A 23232-nucleotide genomic window follows, 5' to 3' on the forward strand; every position below is an offset into this window, starting at 1 on the left:
ATCAGCCAGGGTTATCCCTGTGGCTGTGTTCAGCTGACATCAGGGTTAGAAGATCCAAGAAGACCTCTCTCACGTGTCTGGGGCCTTGTTGCTGACTATTGGCTGGAATGTGCTCCACTGCCCCCTAAATGGCCTTTCCAGCAAGATAGCCTGGACCTCCTATGTGGTAGCTTAGAGCTATGAAAGAGCAGGAAGAAAAGCTGTCAAGCCTCTTAAACAGTAGACTTGTAACTGACATGGTGTCATATTTATTTAAATTTTTTTTGGTCAAGCAAGATCCAGGGCAGCTGGGATTCAAGGGGAAGGGAAGTAGACCACTTCTTGATAAGAGGAGTGGTATGTTCTTACGGGGAGGGGAGAAATTGTTGGCACCCATCTTTGGAGATTACTTACTGCAGGGGAAGTTGTAGTAAGTTTTGTCTTAGTACTAACATACTTCTTGGATAAGGTCACCTGTTAAAAATTTAATTCTGTAGTAGAATTTTGCCTCTTTGGATTCATCAAAAATAGTTCTAAATGGTTGGGTAATATTAACATTTTTTCCAAATGTTAATTCAAAGAAATTTTTTATGAAGATTCGTTTGGCCAGTCAACAGGAGGAGGGAAGAAGGGAAGAGTAGAGGGTAAGGGAAAGGCTTGTTGGATGTGAAATCTAAAAATGTGATTGTTTTGAGGAGAAGTATAACCATTTACTTGGGTCCTTGCCTTTTCCTGTCAAAATAAACTTCATAAGCTGCTTTGTTTATTTTTTTCTTTTTTCCCCCCAAATTTATTGAGATATAATTGACACATAACATTGTGTAAGTTTGTTACACAGTGTGGATTTGATACTTACATATTGCAGAATGATTACCACCATAGTGTTAGGTAGCACCTCCATCATGTCCCATAATTATTTTATTTTATTTTTTATTTATTTTTTGGCTGCACCAGGTCTTAGTTGCAGCATGTGGGATCTTCACTGAGGCACGCAGGATCTTTCATTGTGGTGTGTGGGCTTCTCTCTAGTTATGGCATGTGGGGTTGTTTTCTCTCTCTAGTGGCACACAGGGTCCAGAGCGTGTGTGCTCTGTAATTTGCAGCACGCAGGCTCGCTAGTTGAGGCTCATGAGCTCAGTAGTTGTGGCAAGCCAGCTTAGTTGCCCCGCGGCATGTGGGATCTTAGTTCCTTGACCAGGAATCGAACCCACATCCCCTGCATTGTAAGGCGGATTCTTTACCACTGGACCACCAGGGAAGTCCCTATGTCCCATTATTATTTCTTTTTTTGTGGTGGCAACATTTTAAGATCTCTCTTAGCAAGTTTCAAGTATATAATACAGTATTATTATATTACCATGTTGTACATTAGATCCCCAGAACTTATTTATCTAATAACTGGAAGTTCGTACTCTTTGGCCAACATCTCCCCGTTTCCACCATCTCCCCACCACCCACAAGTTGCTTTGTTTAGCTTAGTGCTGGAGACTAAGGAAAAGGAATTAAAAAGATAGGATGTAAGTGTTCTAAAAAGCCATATATGTCCTGGGCTTAAACTATTTCTTTCTTGTAGCATTAAAATGTAATCACTAGGCTCTTTTGAGTTTTTACCTGGTATTCTTTAAGTTTTTCCTATAATATAAGACTTTAAAAGTCTAAAGACCACGGGGGTGGCTGCCTTCTTGGTTGCCTGTCTATTCTGGAAAGTGTTGGATAAAATTGAGTCATGGGAAGGAGTAATTTTATATTACCAGCCTTGTTTGTTCTTACCAAGACACTCACATAACTCATGATCTTGATAACTAACACACATGAGACCGACTAGGCTGGGGAGGTTTTTTTTTTACTTGATTCATAATGTTTTCATACTTTTCCTATTACCATACCAAAGAGCAGCTTCTTCCTGCCATCTCTTCTTTGTTAATCTCAAAAGTGCTCTCAGAATCCTCAAGTAGCACCACTGTAATGATTATATGGGTTAAACATTCCCTGTAGGTTCATTGGTCAGGTCTGCCATATCAAAAACTGCTTACGAGAACTATGCTTTGTTCTTAATATCAGGAATATAAAATGTTTTTGAAACAGGTAACAGTACCAAACCTTTCTCCAGCCTAACTACGTACTTGAAATTTCTGTTTGGCCCTTCCCCAACCTTTGCTGCAGACAAAATGGAAATCCTTTTAGGCTGTGAACTTCATCATAGTAAGATAGAAACTGTTCATTTGTCTCATTGTCATGGTGCTGTAATATATTCCCCCAAGACAGTAGTAAATGTTTCTATTACTGTGTAGAAGATACTTGATTAAATGGCATCTCAAGTGATTTTAGTGTGGACAGAGAGCTCCTGTCTCTAGGCTTACATAAAATTTAACTTTGAAAAGACACTTTTGTTAATACTGTTTAGTGTCTTGTTTTGGAGGTTGGACTGTTACAGGGAGATGCAAAAATCTGTTGGTGTTTCAATAGTTGTTCTAAGATGTAATCCCAGGATTAAATATTGGTTCTGTGTGTGGGGTTTTTTTTTTAAACTTGAAGTGTGTTTTCTATGCTTTGATCATCACATGAGACAGTTTTGCAAGTATGTAGCAAGTCTTCTAGCATAATAAAATTTAACAGCTTGCTTGACGATTGGTCACCTGTCTTACAGAGGTTGTCAGTCTATAGGAAGACTGATTTAACTGTGGGTAGATTCATCATCTTGAGCTCCTTAGGTTAGTGTTGGAGAACTTGTGAAACAGAAACTGACTATGCTTTGGAAGAGTGAAGAGTAAAGTCCGTGAGAAGTGTTATTTTTAAATTTCAAGGATTTACAGTTCTAGGTGAATAGTTTTTATATATTTCAAAACATCAGAGTACCAGAACTTAACCATATGCTACTTACTAAAAATAGTGCATGTGAGTTATTTGGGAGAGTGGGAGCACATAGTTTTACAGGGTATAATGAGAAAAGGGATGTCTTTTTTACCTCTTTTTAAGGTCTTCATTGTCCTGCCACTTTAAGTAGCCTAGAAGCACACCAAGATAATGATATCACCGTTTGTTTATATCCCCATTTTCTCAAGCTTGGGACTATGGTACATGGTGATTAATGCTATAGAAGAGTTCTTTAGATTTCTAGTTTGGTATGTAGCTGTTAACTGAGGTGGAATTGACTGCTGTAGATCCTGGTTATTCAAATGCCAGGAAGGGAGCTCTTTCCTTAGCATTACAGTATTTTCTTTGGAATTTAGTGAGCGCTGGAATCTTTTGGCATAGATGCTCCACCATCTATTAGAACGTAGACTCTTCCCATCTACCTGGCTATGTGCCACACTTGTTTTGGAAACAGAGTATTGAAGAGCACGGACCGCTGCTTCAGTAGCTAAAAGGAGAGGTAATTTCAGATCCTGACAGAGACCCTGTGTGGAGTCTAACCTGTCCCGACAACTTAGCTACCAGTGATCATCAGTTCCAGAAGCAAGAAACAGCTATTTGCTTGTTTTGCTTTTGGTACCATGTGTACCACGCTAATATTTTTGTCCCCTTACTTTCTACAGAAGTAGTCTTCCGGAAGAGTTGTGATTTTCCTATCTTAACACTGTCATTTACTCAACCATCTTCTGCTTTGACCTTGACTGCTAAAATTTTAAACTTGTTCCTTGTTAGGTATATGATCCTGTGGATGCAGTATCAGTATATTACTGCCTTTCCAAGTGCCTTACTTCATTGAATCTAAGACGCAATTAATTGAAAGACGTACTACTAAGAAAGAAAAGGTATTGCCACTTAAGCTGACATGCCATTGATTGTAGTATGCAGTTTGATTTCAAGTATATTAAAAAAAATCTTACAATCAATGAAAGATGGTATTATCTTTCTCTACGTACTTAAAATTACTGTGTGTAATTGTAACAATCTGTTCTTCAACAGATATTTACTGGGGACTCACCCTGGACCAGGGACTGTGCTGGAGGTCAGGTCCCTATTTGTCATTGGGTTGAGAGACATTAAATAATCACACATAGACTATAAACCATCCTGAGTTGCTAAGGCAACTTGCACTTTTCCATCGTAGTATTTAACAGGAAACGGGATGGAAATAGGGGAGAAGGGCTTCTAGGAGACCTGTCTCTAAGTACAACATTTACATGAAGACTAAAGGCGCATGAGTTGGGGTGGGGCGTGCAGAGTATTCCAGGCAAACTGTTCCTAGAGTCTTGAACTAGTTAAATTAAAAATTTAACTTTTAGGGCTTCCCTGGTGGCGCAGTGGTTGGGGGTCCGCCTGCCGATGCGGGGGGCGTAGGTTCGTGCCCCGGTCCGGGGGGATCCCGCGTGCCGCGGAGCGCCTGGGCCCGTGAGCCATGGCCGCTGGGCCTGCGCGTCCGGAGCCTGTGCTCCGCGGCGGGGGAGGCCACGGCGGTGAGGGGCCCGCGTACCGCAAAAAGAAAAAATTTAACTTTTAAAAATTAAAATTCAAACTAATTGATTAAGAAAAAAGTTTTGAAATGAGTAAATGGTAGTTCATGTAGGTAAAATGAGGTCTAGGAAAGGTTCTTGATCTTCAATAATGAACAAAGAATATTGTCTTTAATTATAACAGAACATTTCCACCTAAGTGGTTGATGCTGAAGTGCTCAAAAAACCGAACTCCTTGTTCTCTGGTGTTATCCAGTCTCACTCAAAAACACCTATTCCATTCATGTTCAGTAATTAAATCTTAATATACTGTTTGTCACTATAGACTTTCTCTTTCCTGACACTATAGGTGATTAGGCTGAATTGGACTGGACTTCCCCTTGCAAGTTGTTTATGTGCTTTTGTTTATCATCTCATTTGCAAGTGTTTGAGCACCAATTCTGCTTGATATGTACTGTGCTAGGCATGCTAGGCATTCATTCATCCACCCATTTAGACATTTGAGTGTCTCTTGTGTTCCAATCTAGGAAATGCAGTAAAGAATATGATATACCTTGTCTCTAACTGAAGGGATTTAGAATTAAGCATTCAAGGGGCTTCCTTGGTGGCGCAGTGGTTGAGAGTCCGCCTGCTGATGCAGGGGATGCGGGTTCGTGCCCCGGTCCGGGAGGATCTCGCGTGCCGCAGAGCGGCTGGGCCAGTGAGCTATGGCCGCTGAGCCTGCGCGTCCTGAGCCTGTGCTCTGCAACGGGAAAGGCCACAACAGTGAGAGGCCCGCGTACCACAAAAAAAAAAAAAGAAAGAAAAAAAAAAGAATTAAGCATTCAAGGGGTAGATGCAAGGGTACACAGAGTTTGGTAGTTGTGGATAAAATATTGATCGCAAGATATTACTGTACCATACCATATATGATACTATATTTGTATAGTATAGTTAATAAACAATAAGCTGCTTGGAGAAAGAAGGAAGTCCCTGGGGAATAAAAACGATTATTTTTCATCCTAAAAAAGCAGTGTGTGAACAGTAATCTTTTTTTTTTAACATCTTTATTGGAGTATAATTGCTTTAGAATGGTGTGTTAGAGGTAATCTTTTTAATTGGAAGTGTTTAGTGTTGATGTGTTTTAAAATCATAACTGTGGGGGCTTCCCTGGTGGCGCAGTGGTTGAGAGTCCGCCTGCCGTTGCAGGGGACACGGGTTCGTGCCCCGGTCCGGGAAGATCCCACATGCCGCAGAGTGGCTGGGCCCGTGAGCCATGGCCGCTGAGCCTGCGCGTCCGGAGCCTGTGCTCCACAACGGGAGAGGCCACAACAGTGAGAGGCCCGCGTACCGTAAAAAAAAAAAAAAAAAATCATAACTGTGCTATTGTGAAAATAGATAACAGTGAACTGGGGTCCAGCCTTTTTAAGACATTTTTTTAATAGATCTTTATTGGAGTATAATTGCTTCACAATACTGTGTTATTTTCTGTTGCACAACAAAGCGAATCAGCCATATGGATACACACGTCCCCATATCCCCTCCCTCTTGAGCCTCCCTCCCATCCTCCCTATCCCACCCCTCTAGGTCATCTCAAAGCACCGAGCCGATCTCCCTGTGCCATACCGCTGCTTCCCACCAGCCAATTATTTTATATTAGGTAGTGTATATATGTCGATGCTACTTTCACTTCTCCCCAGCTTTGCCCTCCCACCCCATGTCATCAAGTTCATTCTCTATGCCTACCTCTTTATTCCTGCCCTGCAACTAGGTTCATCAGTACCATTTTTTTTTTAATTCCATATATATGCATTAGCATACGGTATTTGTTTTTCTCTTTCTGGCTTACTTCACTGTGTATGACAGACTCTAGATCCATTCACCTCACTACAAATAACTCAATTTCATTTCTCTTTATGGCGAGTAATATTCCATTGTATATATGTGCCACATCTTCTTTATCCATTCATCTGTCGATGGACACTTAGGTTGCTTCCATGTCCTGGCTATTGTAAATAGAGCTGCAGTGAACATTGTGGTACATGACTCTTTTTGAATTATGGTTTTCTCAGGGTGTATACCCAGCAATGGGATTGCTGGGTCATATGCTAGTTCTATTTTTAGTTTTTTAAGGAACCTCCATACTGTTTCCCATAGTGGTTGTATCAGTTTATATTCCCACCAACAGTGTAGGAGGGTTCCCATTTCACCACACCCTTTCCAGCATTTATTGTTTCTAACTTTTTTGATAATGGCCATTCTGACCAGCATGAGGTGATACCTCATTGTAGTTTTGTTTTGCATTTCTCTAACAATTAGTGATGTTGAGCATCTTTTCATGTGCCTCTTGGCCATCTGTATGTCTTCTATGGTGAAATGTCTATTTAGGTCTAATGCCCATTTTTTAACTGGGTTGTTTGTTTTTTTGATATTGAGTTCCATGAGCTGTTTGTATATTTTGGAGATTAATCCTTTGTCTGTTGTTTCATTTGCAAATATTTTCTCCCATTCTGAGGGTTGTCTTTTTGTCTTATTTATGGTTTCCTTTGCTGTACAAAAGCTTTTAAGTTTAATTAAGTCCCATTTGTTTATTTTTGTTTTTATTGCTGTTACTCCAGGAGGTGAGTCAAGAAAGATCTTGCTGTGGTTTATGTCAAAGAGTGTTTTTCCTATGTTTTCCTCTAAAGGTTTTATAGTTTCTGGTCTTACATTTAAGTGTTTACTCCATTTGGAGTTTATTTTTGTGTATGGTGTTAGGTAGTGTTCTAATTTCATTCTTTTACATGTAGCTGTCTGGTTTTCCCAACACCACTTATTGAAGAGGCTGTCATTTCTCCACTGTATGTTCTTGCCTCCTTTGTCGTAAATTAGGTGCCCACATGTGCGTGGGTTTATCTTTGGGCATTCTATCCTGCACCATTGATCTATATTTCTGTTTTTGTGCCAGTACCACACTGTAGCTGATGACTGTAGCTTTGTGGTATAGTTTGAAGTTGGGGAGCCTGATTCCTCCAACTCTGTTTTTCTTTCTCAGGATTGCTTTGGCTGTTCGGGGTCTTTTGTGTTTCCGTACGAATTGTAAGATTTTGTTGTTCTGATTCTGTGAAGAATGCCATTGGAAGTTTGCTAAGGATTGCACTGAATCCGTAGATTGCTTTAGATAGTATAGTCATTTTCACAATACTGATTCTTCCAATCCAAGAACGTGGTATATTTCTCCATCTGTTATGTCATCTTTCATTTTTTTCATCAGTGTTTTATAGTTTTCTGAGTACAAGTCTTTTTGTTTTCTTTTTTTGTTTTTTTTTTTTAAATTTCAGTACGTGGGCCTCTCACTGTTGTAGCCTCTCCCGTTGCGGAGCACAGGCTCTGGACACACAGGCTCAGTGGCCATGGCTCATGAGCCTAGCCGCTCTGCAGTGCGTGGGATCCTCCCGGACCAGGGCACGAACCTGCGTCCCCTGCATCGGCAGGCGGATTCTCAACCACTGCGCCACCAGGGAAGCACAGTACAAGTCTTTTGACTCTTGAGGCAGGTTTATTCCTAGGTATTTTATTCTTTTTGTTGCAGTGGTAAATGGGAGTGTTTCCTTAATTTCTCTTTCTGATTTTTTGTTGTTGGTGTATAGGAATGCCAGAGATTTCTGTGCATTAATTTTGTATCCTGCAACCTTACCAAATTCATTGATTAGTTCTAGTAGTTTTCTGGTGACCTCTTTAGGATTTTCTATGTATAGTATCATGTCATCAGCAAATAGTGACAGTTTTACTTCTTCTTTTCCAATTTGTATCCCTTTTATTTCTTTTTCTTCTCTGATTGCTGTGGCTAGAACTTCCAAAACTGTGTTGAATAGGAGTGGCAAGAGTGGACATCCTTGTCTTGTTTCTGATCCTAGTGGAAATGCTTTCAGTTTTTCGCCATTGAGTATGATGCTCGCTGTGGGTTTGTCATATATGGCCTTTATTATGTTAAGGTAGGTTCCCGCTATGCCCATTTTCTGGAGAGTTTTTATCATAAATGGGTTTTGAATTTTGTCAAAAGCTTTTGCTGCATCTGTTGAGATGATCATATGGTTTTTATTCCTTAATTTGTTAATGTGGGGTATCACATTGATTGATTTACATATATTGAAGAATCCTTGCATCCCTGGGATAAATCCTGCTTGATCATGGTGTGTGATCCTTTTAATGTGCTGTTGGATTCTGTTGGCTAGTATTTTGTTGAGGATTTTTGCATCTATATTCATCAGTGATATTGGTCTATAATTTTCTTTTTCTGTACTATCTTTGTCTGGTTTTGGTATCAGTGTGATGGTGGCTTCATAGAATGAATTTGGGAGTGTTTCTCCCTCTGCAGTTTTTTGGAAGGGTTTGAGAAGAATAGGTGTTAAGCTCTTCTCTAAATGTTTGATAGAATTCGCCTGGGAAGCCATCTGGTCCTGGACTTTTGTTTGTTGGAAGATTTTTAATTACGGTTTCAATTTCTTTACTTGTGATAGGTCTGTTTATATTTTCTAATTCTTCCTGGTTCAGTCTTGGAAAATTGTACCTTTCCAAGAATTTGTCCATTTCTTCATGGTTGTCCATTTTATTGGCATATAGTTGTTTGTAGTAGTCTCTTATAATCCTTTGTATTTCTGCAGTGTCAGTTGTGATTTCTCCTTTTTCATTTCTAATTTTATTGATTTGCGTCCTCTCCCTTTTTTTCTTGATGAGTCTGGCTAAGGGTTTATCAATTTTGTTTATCTTCTCAAAGAACCAGCTTTTAGTTTTATTGATCTTTGCTATTGTTTTCTTCCTTTCTATTTCATTTATTTCTGCTCTTATCTTGATTTCTTTCCTTCTACTGACTTTGGGTTTTCTTTGTTCTTCTTTCTCTAGTTGTTTTAAGTGTAGGGTTAGATTGTTTATTTGAGATTTTTCTTGTTTCTTGAGGTGAGATTGAATTGCTATAAACTTCCCTCTTAAACTGCTTTTGCTGTGTCCCATAGGTTTTGGGTCATCATGTTTTCATTGTCATTTGTTTTTATGTATTTTTTTTCTTTGATTTCTTCAGTAATCTCTTGGTTATTTTTTAGCACACTGTTTAGCCTCCATGTATTTGTGTTTTTTACAGTCTTTTTCCTGTAATTGATTTACAGTCTCTTAGCGTTGTGGTCAGAAAAGATGCTTGATACGATTTCAATTTTCTTAAAGTTTCTGAGGCTTGATTTGTGACCCAAAATGTGATCTATCTTGGGAAATGTTGTATGTGCACTTGAGAAGAAAGTGTATTCTGCCACTTTGGGGTGGAATGTTCTATAAATATCTATTAGATCTATCTGGTTTATTGTGTCATTTAAAGCTTGTGTTTCCTTATTTATTTTCTGTTTGGATGATCTGTCCATTGGTGTAAGTGGGATGTTACAGTCCCCTACTATTATTGTGTTACTGTCAATTTCTCCTTTCATGGTTGTTAGCATTTGCCTTATGTATTGCGGTGCTCCTATGTTGGGTGCATAAACATTTATAATTGTTATATCTTCTTGGATTGATCCTTTGATCATTATGTAGTGTCCTTCCCTATCTCTTGTAGCAGTCTTTATTTTAAAGTCTATTTTATCTGATATGAGTATTGCTACTCCAGCTTTCTTTTGATTTCCATTTGCATGGAATATCTTTTTCCATCCCTTCACTTTCAGTCTGTATGTGTCCCTAGGTCTGATGTGGGTCTCTGTAGACAGCATATATATGGGTCTTGTTTTTGTATCCTTTCAGCCAGTCTGTGTCTTTTGGTTGGGGCATTTAATCCATTTACATTCAAGGTGATTATTGATATGTATGTTCCTATTACCATTTTCTAATTGTTTTGGGTTTGTTTTTGTGGGTCTTTTTCTTCTCTTGTGTTTCCCACTTAGAGAAGTTCCTTTAGCATTTGTTGTAAAGCTGGTTTGGTGGTGCTGAATTCTCTTAGCTTTTGTTTGTCTGAAAAACTTTTGACTTCTCCATCAAATCTGCATGAGATCCTTGCTGGGTAGAGTAATCTTCGTTGTAGATTTTTCTCTTTCATCACTTTAAGTATATCCTGCCACTCCCTTCTGGCCTGCAGAGTTTCCACTGAAAAATCAGCCGATAACCTTATGGGGATTCCTTTGTATGTTATTTTTTTGTTTTTCCCTTGCTGCTTTTAATATTTTTTCTTTGAATTTAATTTTTGTTTGATTAATATGTGTCTTGGTGTGGTGTTCCTGTATGGGACTCTCAGTGCTTCCTGGACTTGGGTGACTCTTCCCTTTCCCATGTTAGGGAAGTTTTCCACTATAATCTCTTCAAATATTTTCTCAGACCCTTTCTTTTTCTCTTCTTCTGGGACCCCTATAACTCGAATGTTGGTGTGTTTAATGTTGTCCCAGAGGTCTCTGAGATTGTCTGCAATTCTTCTCATTCTTTTTTTTTAATTTTGCTCCTCGGAAGTTATTTCCACCATTTTGTCCTCCAGCTCACTTATTCGTTCTTCTGCCTCGGTTATTCTGTTATTGATTCCTTCTAGTGTACTTTTTATTTGTTATTGTGTTGTTCATCTCTGTTTGTTTGTTCTTTAGTTCTTCTAGATCTTTGTTAAACATTTCTTGTATTTTCTCAACCTGTGCTTCCATTCTATTTCTGAGATTCTGGATCATCTATACTGTCATTACTCTGAATTCTTTTTCAGGTAGATTTCCTATTTCCTTTTCATTTATTTGGTCTTGTAGGTTTTTGCCTTGCTCCTTCATCTGTGACATATTTTTTTTGCCATCTCTCTTTTTTTTTTTTTTTTAATGAGTGGAATTGTGTTCCTGTTTTACTGGTTGTTTGACCGGAGGCTTCCAGCACTGGAGTTTGTAGGTTATTGGGTAGGGCTGGGTCTTGGTGCTGAGATGAGGAACTCTGTGAGACCTCACTCCAGTGAATATTCCCTGAGGTCTGAGGTTCTCCGTTAGTCCAGTGGTTCGGACTTGGAGCTCCCACCGCAGGAGCTTCCCCCCGAACCCAGGCTTGTGAATCAAGATCCCACAAGCCACGTGGGGTGGCAAAAAAAAGAGAGAGAGAGAGAGGCTTCCCTAGTGGTGCAGTGGTTAAGAATCCGCCTGCCAATGCAGGGGAACATGGGTTTGAGCCCTGGTCCGGGAGGATCCCACACGCCGTGGAGCAACAAAGCCCATGCCCCACATCTACTGATCCTGCGCTCTAGAGCCCATGAGCCACAACTACTGAAGCCCGTGGGCCTAGAGCCCGTGCTCTGCAACAAGAGAAGCCACGACAATGAGAAGCCCGTGCACCACAATGAAGAGCAGCCCCCGCTCCCGTAGCTAGAGAAAGCCACATGCAGCAACAAAGACCCAATGTAGCCAAAAATAACTTTAAAAGAGAGAGAGAAAAATAACAAAGTAAAAAATAAAATTAGACTGGGAAGCTAACAGATATGTTAGAATGTGAAAATAAAAATATAGATGAATCAACAACCGGAAGGTACATCAGTACCACAATAGTAAGAAAGAGGAGGAAGAAAAGGGAAAAATGGCGGCGGGGGGCGGGTGGCCTTAGCTGTGGAGAGTGGGTCTTAAGCAAGGGCGAGGTTTGGGTGGTGGGCGGGGCCCATGCTCAGGACCCACAGGGCTGGAAAAGGTGCTGGGGGCTGTGGGGGATGGGGCTTAGGCTCAAGGAACAGAAGGGGCCCAGGCCTGCCCCCCAGCCTGGTCTCAGAGGGCAGGGGACCTCACCTGGGCACTAGCAGGCTTCCTGGGCTCAAGAGGACAGGGCAAACGCCCTCCTCTCCTCTTCTGCTCCTCCAGTCTGGGGTCTGAGAGGGCCCCTCCCACCTGCCTCCCCTGATCTCCCCAGCCTCCCTCCTATGCTCCCAAGGACCCATGTGGCCTAGGAGCTCAGCAGGCTCCCCTGGCCCAAGTGGGTGGGGCAGTTGCCCTCCGTTCCTCTCCCGCTCCTCCTGGATGGCCCCTCCAGCCTGTCACTCTTGATCTCCCCGGCCTCCTTCCCATGCCCCCAGAACCCATGCGGCCTAGGTGGGGCTTTAGATAGGGAAGGAAGCAGCTTGGGAGCTCAGCAGCCTCCCCTGCCTGAGTGGGCCAGGTGATCGACCTCTGCTCCTCTCCTGCTCTTCCCAGAGAGTCCCTCCCTCCTGCCTCTCCTGATCTCCCTGGCCTCAGGGGCGCTGATCTTGTCTGACCTCCACTTCTCCTCCCCGCTGGGTCCCCCTAGTCCTACCGGTTCACTTCAGGGTTCCTCCCATCTCCTTGGGGGTCAGAGTCCCCCACCAGCGGCCAGTAGATGCCCTAGTTGTGGGGAGACGCTAACTCCACATCTTCCCACACTGCCATCTTGACTCCTCCCTTGACAATTTTTAACTTCAGGTTCATAATTGGGTTAATTATATCCATTGTCAGAATTTCATATTGGTTTCTGCTTTGTGAAACTTTAAATATGCCAAAACAAATATGAATCCCTTATAACTCAGCTGTAATTTATAGAAATATCAGGGAATTTGCTGGCGGTACAGTGGTTAGGACGCAGTGCTTTCACTGCCAGGCTGGGGTTCAATCCCTGGTCGGGGAACTAAGATCCCGCAAGTGGGCCCGGCCAAAAGAAAGAAAGAAATACCATATAAGTCTGAACTCACAGCTTCTTTCCTATAGTTGAGTTTTCCCACTTACAGAATAGTGATAGCCCTCATTATACTCTGACTTCCTGACTCCTGCCTCCTTTCCTCCCCTCCTCCCCTACCCCTGCCCCTTTATTCAAGCCCTGGTTGCATAATTAAAGTCAATAATGAGTCTAAAGAAAGAATTTTCTTTAAAATTTTGTAATTCTTTTAATCCTTGTTTTACCTTAGGGTAATCAGGATCTCCTTTGTTACATAGAATTTTAGATCTTGTTGACTTTATATGTATAAGTACAATAAGGTTACCTTGCTTAGCTTTCCTTTCTAGGTTGTGATATGAGTAGTATAAGCTTTCAGTATTTGAACATTTTGTAGTACAACAGATAGGATTATATAAATGACAAATATTGCTAATATCTTTATGTAGCATATCATTTCCCTTTTAAAAGATATGTCCTTTGTGAGAAAAGTGCTTTTCCCCCTTTTTATCTAGAAAAAATGTTTTAAGCCAGAGACACATCAGCTATCTATTTGATCACTACGAAGCTATGGATATTGTCACACAAATAGCACTTGTAAGGATTTCCTGGAACTTGGCAAAAGTAACTTAAAAAAACAACAGAAAAAACCCGTCTCCAGAAATTAATAGAATCATGTAATCGCCTTAGAAAGGGCATTTATGTTGTATTAACCATATCTGAAAAGCTACTCATAATGAGCTTTTTCTTGCTATAAGCATTCTCTTAAAACATTTTGAACAGAACATTATGAATGTATTTAATACCACTGAACTATATGCTTTAAAATGGGTAAGATGGTAAATTTTATGTTTGTGTATTTTACCACACAAAAAAAAAACCACACTGAAGTAATTTATAGTCCAGATGTGAGAGACAAGGTGTAGATAACTTTAGGAACGTATTAGCCATGTTGTGTAGATTTCTCTATGTCATGCTTAAAATTCTTTTATTCTACAACAATAATATTTCTTTGGGATAAAAAGTGTTCGTGATTCTTTCAGACTTATGTCGGACTTTCCCAAGGGCATTAGGCATTTTGTGAGAATAAAATCTTGGGCAGGGAACGGGGCATTGGAAGAATGGGCCAAGGAAGGAAGCAAAGCCTGCTTCTGTGTCCAAACAATAGTGTTTTCTTTATGCAGGACTTCTTTAGAACCTTGAATATTCTTATAAGTATGTGGATTATAACATTTCCCAAACTTATTTGACCCCTAAATCTATAACCAAACCATGCTATTTTAGTTTAACTTCCTTGTTTTATAGATGTGAAAGTTCTGATCTGGAGAAGTTGAATGACTTGCTTAAAGTTACCTAAGAGCAGAATAATGAGAAAACGTCAAAGGATATATATATATATATATATATATATATATATATATATATATATATGTATGTATGTATATTTTAAACACAAATACAAGTTTTGTTGTTGTTTTGTTTTGTTTAATATTTATTTATTTGGCTGCACTGGATCTTAGTTGCAGCGCGTGGGATCTTTAGTTGTGGTGTGTGAACTCTTATGTGGCACATGGGATCTATTTCCCTGGCCAGGAATAGAACCCAGGCCCCCCACCCCGCCACTCCTGCATTGGGAGTGTGGAGTCTTAGCCACTGGACCACCAGGGAAGTCCCATCAAAGGATATGAAGACTTGGAAAAACTGAATTCTGCCTGTTGCCCCTGCTGATATCAGCAAGAACACAAACAGGTTGTAGAATAACCATTATAATCCTTATGGAAACTTATTTTCATTAACATAATTACACATGAAATGGTTAGTTTCCAATATGTATAGAAGGGTTGTCAAATGGCGGTGAATGAAGATTCAGATGGAATATAGTGTCTATCACGTTCATTTCTGTGCTCTTGGATGTTGGCAGATGAATTGGCCTCCTGGTTAAGCATGTTCTAGGGATAATTTTCCCTTCTCTAGGCAATGATCAGGTTTGCAAGTTCCAGTGTGTTGAACAGTACACTTATTTTTGCCTGTGTGTATGGATTGAGGAAATAATTTTTAAAAACCCATACATAATAAAAGGCATCTGCATGGTTAAAAAGGGGGAGGGGTACTTGTTACTTAAGTCAAAGAAGTGTTTAGCTTGAAAAACTCATGTGAATTCAAGAATGTGTGTATAAATATTTACCAAAACATTGTAATAGTGAAAAATAGGAAACAAATGTCCGTCACCTAAAGAAAGGAAACATTATTGGTTTAGACACCTACTAGCAAAATGAACAGCAGTAAAAAGGAATAAACTATAAACTAGATCCTCATGGAAAAATATCTTACTATGTTGAGCGAAAAGCAAAGTATAGAAGAATACATGCCATGTAACACTTTTTAAATAAAAGTTTAAAAACGTGATAACAAAGCTACGTTGTTTATGGACACATAGAAAAGTATAAAAGTATGCAAGAGAATGATAAACAATAAATTCAGGGTAATCATTACTTTGGAGAGGAAAACAAAGAGGACTTCTTAAAGATCCAGAGTTGATACAACAATGTTTAGATTGGGCAAAGCTGGGTCATAGGTTTGTGCTGTGTATTTTCTATACTTTTAGTTGACTTGAATTTTTTAAAAAGAGTACAGACTTTAACCTCAAATAAGGTTACCACTTCTGCTTATACTGAGTTCAGGGAAAGATTGGTATTGATACATGTTTCCATCAGTTTGTCTGTCTTTAAAATAGAAGGCAACATTATTAAGAGGGAAATAGAAAATATTAGAGTACCAGATTCTATAATTTGATATTTTCAGAAGTTAATTATAATAATTTTCTTTCAAACTCATCTAGGATAACTGAGTTACTAATATTTCCTAAGTTTTAAAAATTTGTAATTTTAAATACTCTAGCAGTTAATTTTTAAATACTAGCTTCAAGTATTATGCTGGACATATAAGTTAACATTTCTGTTGCAACCCTGGTAAGATAGTGCAGCAGGGAGAATGCAGTACTATGGTGATGACAGACTGCTTCCCTTCAGTGTGTCTTGAAAACGCGGAACATACCTTATCTTTCTAAGTCTCACCCTTTCTTTTTTTTTTTTAAATTAATTAATTAATTTAAAAATTTTTGGCTGTGTTGGGTCTTCGTTGCTGTGCGCTGGCTTTCTCTAGTTGCAGTGTGTGGGGGCTGCTCTTCGTTGAGGTGTGCGGGCTTCTCTTGTTGCAGAGCACGGGCTCTAGGCGCGCAGGCTTCAGTAGTTGTGGCACGTGTCTCACCCCTTTCTTGATTTCTTCATTTTGTGCTATCATGTTGCCCTTCACCTTCCCTTCACTTTCAGTTTTGCTGGTAGTGAGTTTTCTAGCATTGTCTTCTGTCTCTGATGCTTAATTTGTCAAACATAAAGGCAGTCAGGATTTAGTGTACATCATAATTTTCTGGGGGACTTGTTAAAATGCACATTGTTAGGCTACACTGCAGAGTTTCTGATTCAGTAGGTTTGGTTGGAGCCTGAGAATTTGCATTTCTAATAAGTTTTCTTGTGATAATGGTGCTGCTGTGCCAGGACCTCATTTTTGAGAACTACTACTTATCTAGCTCTTCTTTCTTTGCAGTTCATTCATCTTAAAAGGAGGTTCAGCTTGATTTCCTGGGCAACATAGTTTCTCAGGCATTCTAACTTGTACATTTCTAGTATTTTTTAGATTCAGACTAAAAAGACATGATATGGTAGAACATGTATAGTAGAACACCATGTCCTTACTCTAATTACTAATTACATGTTTTACTTGGGTTGGATACTTTGTATCTTTTTTTTTTTTTTTTTTTTTTTGTGGTTCGTGGGCCTCTCACTGTTGTGGCCTCTCCCATCGCGGAGCACAGGCTCTGGATGCGCAGGCTCAGCGGCCATGGCTCACAGGCCCAGCCGCTCCGCGGCATGTGGGATCTTCCCGGACCGGGGCACAAACCTGTGCCCCCTGCATCGGCAGCCAGACTCTCAACACTGCGCCACCAGGGAAGCCCTGTATCTTTTTTAAAAAATAAAATTGGGGATTGGTCTAGATGATCTCTTCTGGTGTTGAATCATAATTTCTGCTTAAATCTTCTCATATCCTGATTAACACTACCAAAGATCCTTGATTTGTACAGCAAAATTTAGAACTATTAAAAATTGACTTTGGGGCTTCCCAAAGTCAAAAAAAATTGACTTTGAAGCCAATTTTCTGTGAAAGTAACTATAACCTCTCATTTTCCCATCTTGTTTCTCTCACCATATGCCATAGGGTAAAGACCAAAATGGTGAAACAAATCTGTATTCCATGCAGTCTGTATTTTGCTTCATAATTGTTAAGACTGGGGAAAGAGGTTTTTTAAAAATAGCTAATAGTAGCATTAATTTTTACCAAAGAATGACCTATTTGAGTATTTAAGGATACAGTGAAAGGAAACTCTACATATCCCTTGCAGGACCCCCTCCCCACAGAGCTAGGAAGTTTCCTTTCTTTCTTTATTCTTTCCCCTCAACCCGCACCCTGCATTCCCTGCAGTGGAAGCGTGGAGTCTTAACCACTGGGGCACCAGGGAAGTCCCAGGAAGGTTCCTTTCTCTTTGCTACAGTGCTATGATACAGAAATATCTGAGGCTCAGAGACTTTAGCGTTCTGTTTTCTTTAATAGTGGTCCCTTTTAAAGAAGGGGTAATCCTTTGGAAAGTAGGTATTCTTAAGGAGTCATATAAGGCATTATAATCATTCCTGTGTATCTCTTCATTGGATTTCATATTCCTGAGCCAAAAAAGGTAGTATTAGGAAATGTATTTAAAAGTTTGGCTAGAGAATGGACTTGAGGATACGGGGGGGGGGAAGGGTAAGCTGGGACAAAGTGAGACAGTGGCATGGACATATATACACTACCAAACGTAAAATAGATAGCTAGTGGGAAGCAGCCCCATAGCACACAGAGATCAGCTCAGTGCTTTGTGACCACCTAGAGGGGTGGGAAAGGGAGGGTGGGAGGGAGTGGGAGATGCAAGAGGGAAGAGATATGGGGATATATGTATATGTATAGCTGATTCACTTTGTTATAAAGCAGAAACTAACACACCATTGTAAAGCAATTATACTCCAATAAAGATGTTTAAAAAAAAGTTAAAAAAATAATAAATAAAATATAAAAGTTTGGGGACTTCCCTAGTGGTCCAGTGGTTAAGACTCCACACTTCCACAGCAGGGCGCATGGTTCTGTTTGATCCCTGGTCAGGGAACTAAGATCCGGCAAGCCGTGGTGCACAGCCAAAAAAAAAAAAAAAGTTTGTAGTGAATTAAACCTTACTTGAAAATAATTAAATTAATTTGTGTAAGGTTTTGGGGCTGTTTGAACTAAGATAAGAAATACTTGGGAAAGTTGCAGAGAATCAAAATTGTTTATAACCCTTAATCTTTAAAAATAACAGTTCTGCTGTATACCTATAAACAAGGGGAGTGTACACCATCAAAGAAAAAAATTTTAATTGAGAACTATTTAGTAATATCCAGTTTATTCCCAAAACAGGACCTTTATTTTAATTTTTTTTAGATTTCAAAGGAAGATTATAAAATCTTTTTAGAAATTGAGGATCCTGTCAAAGTTCCCTCCTCCCTCTTTTTTCTAAATTTAATTATATATACTTTATTTCTCTATTGCTCTTTCTATAGAAAAGTTTTTCAATAAACAGGAAAATTCCTTGGTTTTGTGTTTTGTCTTAGCCCTACTCTCAATCCCAGTAATGCGTAATTTGCTATATGATATACAAGACAAATCTGAATACTATTTCTTTTGGAATAAGAAGTCAAGGAAATTAATGTATAGGTATAAAGGCATATGATAAAGCCAACTGTTAAACAAAAAATAGCCTGATGCGTTAGGGTTTTTTTTTCTGCCCAAGTGATCTGTCTAGATCAGTGCCTTTATTTAATTTCAAGATTCATCTTTGTTTTGTTTTTGGCCACGCCACTCGGCTTGCAGGATCTCAGTTCCTTGGGCCATGTCAGTGAAAGCCTGGAATCCTAATCACTAGGCCACCAGGGAACTCCCTTCAGTTTTCATCTTAATGCAGGCACATCAAATTTTGTAGCTTCTGTGTCTATTCAGTCTAACTGGCTTTTCACTATTTTGAAATGAGATGGTCACAGCTTTTAATAGCTATTTTATTTTAATCCAAATTTATAGTCAGAACTGGTAAGTTATTTTTTTTAATATAGATTTATTTAATTAATTTAATTTTTTGGCTGCATTGGTTCTTCCGTTGCTGTGCGCGGGCTTTCTCTGGTTGCAGCGAGTGGGGGCTACTCTTTGTTGCGGTGTGAGGGCTTCTCATTGCGGTGCCTTCTCTTGTGGCGGAGCACAGACTCCAGGCGCGCAGTCTTCAGTAGTTGTGGCACACAGGCTTAGTTGCTCCGCAGCATGTGGGATCTTCTCGGACCAGGGCTCGAACCCGTGTCCCCTGCATTGGAAGGTGGATTCTTAACCACTGCGCCACCAGGGAAGCCCCTGGTAATTTATTTTTCAAATAGGCAGTAAATACACTTGTTAAAAGGTATAAAAGGAATACATATAGTTCCTATTCTCACCCCCAAAACAGACTTTCCTTCTGAAGGCAAATACTGTGAACTAGTTTCTTATGTATTCTTCAGAGATATTTTATGCATATACAAAGATGAATGGATATATGCTTTTTTAGTAAACAACTCTGATATATATTATATGCAATAAAATTCAACAATTTTAAGTGTACAGTTTGAGTTTTAATAAATATATACACAGTTTTGTGGTCCCTATGAAAATCATGATACAGAATATTTCCATAACCCCCCAAATTTTCCTCATGTCCCTTTGCAATTCAATCCCCTCCAGCTCTCTCTAGCCCCTGAAACTATTGGTCTGCTTTCTGTCACTATAAATTTACCTTTCTTAGAATGCATATCAGTGGAATCATACAGATTATAGTCTTTTTATGTCTGACTGATTTCACTTAACATTATGCCTTTGAGATTCATCCATATGAGTGCCTTGAACCAAGGAAGTGTTGAATGAGTATGTTAATTGTGTATTAGCTTAAGTTTGGGTTAAGGTTTTTTGAATTAATTATATCATACTGGCTCATGAAGTGGACTGATGGATTTTTTTAATGGCTCAAATTTTTTTCCTTTCAGTTTTATTGACATACTATGTAAGTTTAAGATGTTCAGCATAATGATTTGACTTACATATATCATGAAATGATTACCATGGTAAGTTTAGTGAATATCCATCATCTCACAGATACAAAATAAAAGGTAAAGAAAAAAATTTTTTTCCTTGTAATGAGAACTCCTATGATTTATTCTCTTAACAACTTTCATGTATAACATACAGCAGTGTTGGGACTTCCCTGGTGGTCCAGTGGTAAAGAATCTGTCTTCCAATGCAGGGGATGCTGGTTCGATCCCTGGTTGGGGAACTAAGATCCCACATGCCGAGGGACAACTAAGCCTGTGTGCCGCAACTATTGAGCCCACGTGTTCTGGAACCCACGTGCCACAACTAGAGAGAAAAAACCCGCATGCCACAACTAGAGAGAAGCCCACACTCCACAACAAAGAGCCCGAGCGCTGCAACTAAGACCCGACGCAGCCAAAAATATAAATAAAATAAATAAAATATTTTTTAAAATACAGCAGTGTTAATTATATTTATCATGATGTACATTTACATACCTAGTACTTATTTATCTTATAACTGGAAATTTGTACCTTTTGACTAACTCACCACCTCCCCTCACCTCTGATAAACAAATCTGATCTCTTTTTCTATGAGTTTGTTTGTTTTTGAAGTATAGTTGACCCACAACACTATGTTAGTTTCTGGTGCACAACATAGTGATTTGATATTTCTGTACATTACAAAGTGATCACCATCTGATGGATCTTATATTCACTTAGATAAATGTTAGTCAGAAGTAGATTAACTTTTTGTTTCAAATCAAGCAAGCATTCTTAGTTATAGTGAACTTTATTACAAACATTTGGGAATAGGAACTGTACAGTAGGTTGTTTTTTGTTTATTTTCCTCCTTGAGATGGGCAAGGAATCTCTGTTGTAGAGAAATACAAAATCACCAAATTGAGATACAAAAGAAAGTAAATATTGTTAAATCTTTATCTCAACCCCAGCCCTTTAAAAAACAAAACAGAACTTTATTTCTATACTTTATGCTTTGTCCTCCGAGCTTACAGATAGGATAAAACAGGATAATTGATGTAACCAAATGGCTGGTTGAATAAGTTAACTCAGAAGAAGGGACTTACAGAAATATCTATGTGTTGCAAGTTAAAAAGTTTACTTATGTAACTCATTAATAAGATTTGAGATAGTTTTTATTGAACTTTTAATAGATTTTACTGTTTTTACTGTTCTGGTTTTAACATATAATTAAAACTAGTCCTCCCTCAGAGCTTGTTTTTATCTCAAATACCAAGTCAAGGGGAAAGGGAATATAGTATGATTTCCTGCTTTGTGGTTTTTCAGGCATCCCCACCCAGTAACAAGTCTCAAGTTTGTGGATTCTTATGTTAAAGTAGCTAAGAAGCTGGCATCTGGTTGTGGAGCATTACTACAAGTAGTTCCATCTCTGATTACAAATCTTTATGATGGGTTATGTTCAGCCAGCCTTTGTAATACATCCTTTTTGTTTGTTTGTTTGTTTTTTGTAGTATGCGGGCCTCTCACTGTTGTGGCCTCTCCCATTGCGGAGCACAGGCTCCAGACGCGCGGGCTCAGTAGCCATGGCTCACGGGCCTAGTCGCTGCGCGGCATGTGGGATCTTCCTGGACCGGGGCATGAACCCGTCTCCGCTGCATCAGCAGGCAGACTCTCAACCACTGCGCCACCAGGGAAGCCCTATAATATATCCTTTTTTAAGTTTTTTCTACTACCTTTGAAACCTTGGTAGTGGATATGAGCTGAAAAAATACCAGTATCTTGTCAGATGGTTCCGTGTAATTTGGAACATTTATGACTTAAAGATGACTTAAAGAGTTTGTCTCAAGTATAACCTAATGGTTTTGAGGTACAAAAACCAGCCTATAGGGACTTCCTCTGGTGGCTCAGTGGGTAAGACTCTGCCTGCCAATGCAGGGGTTACGGGTTCCATCCCTGGTCCGGGAAGATCCCACATGCCATGGAGCAACTAAGCCCGTGTGCCACAAGTACTGAGCCTGCGCTCCAGAGACTGCGTGCCACAACTATTGAAGCCTGCATGCCTAGAGCCCGTGCTCCGCAGCAAGAGAAGCCACCACAGTGAGAAGTCCAGGAACTGCAATGAAGAGTAGCCCCCACTCGCTGCAACCAGAGAAAGCCCACGCACAGCAACGAAGACCCACTGCAGCCAAAAAAATAAAATTAAATCTTTAAAAAAAAAAAGCTGTTGATCTTTTTTGAAAACTAATAAGTTTTTACTTAAAAACAGTTTTTGTGTGGTTCTTTAGTACGATACATGTTTACCTTCCTTATATTTACTACCTACTAAACTCCGAACAAAGCAAAAATGATTACTTGTATAAACATATATTTGCATTCAAGAATCCCAAATAATGAAACCCCAAAGATTTCATTAATCTACCCTTCTCTGACTTTGAAGGAGTGCTCCTAAAAGAGCTTTACTGGTGGGACAGAGAATGTTGGTAACAGTGACAATTTTATTAATGGATAAAAGTTATATTTATGTTGAATACATTTCTTTTTTCTCTCCTTCTTAAGGAATTGAACGACCTGGCGCGGGACCCCCCAGCACAGTGTTCAGCAGGTCCCGTTGGAGATGATAGTAAGTATGTGAAAAGAATGATAGAGTGAAACATAAAACAGCATAAAAATCTGCCTCTGGGGAACTCTGGGACTGATAAATATACATCTCTTAAGGTTATTTTGTGTGAAGAGATAATTATGCAGTAGAGAAGAGGCAGTATTTACCTTTACTTGCCCATGAAAGGTGCAGTTTTATGTGTATCCCATCATCTTCTGTACTATTTATTACATTTTGAACCTCTTCTGCCAGACATTGTCTGTGTAGTTGTCCTGGCTCCTTCTTATCTGTCCTTTGTCCCTTCTGGGTATTTACTTGAGTCAAAATATTCGAGCTTTTACTTACAGCAAGCTACTGTTCTTTCAGTAAGATAATACTAAAGATGATGGGGGGGGTATGTGTGTGTATATGTATATGTGTATGTATGTATGTGGGTCTGTGTCTGTCTTTCTATTGACTC

At 39.4% G+C, this 23232-nt stretch overlaps 1 protein-coding gene across 1 annotated transcript in view; it reads left to right on the forward strand.

Annotated features, from left to right (window-relative positions):
• UBE2D2 (ubiquitin conjugating enzyme E2 D2) overlaps nucleotides 1–23232 on the forward strand; it is a 57593-nt gene that overhangs the window by 17615 nt on the left and 16746 nt on the right. Inside the window, exon 2 of the mRNA XM_030869446.3 lies at nucleotides 22730–22793. Within this exon, the coding sequence (XP_030725306.1) occupies nucleotides 22730–22793 (64 nt within the window). The remainder of the gene's footprint in view (nucleotides 1–22729; nucleotides 22794–23232) is intronic.

This window comes from Globicephala melas, chromosome 3, assembly GCF_963455315.2.
Source record: "Globicephala melas chromosome 3, mGloMel1.2, whole genome shotgun sequence".
Classification (NCBI taxonomy): Eukaryota; Metazoa; Chordata; class Mammalia; order Artiodactyla; family Delphinidae; genus Globicephala; species Globicephala melas.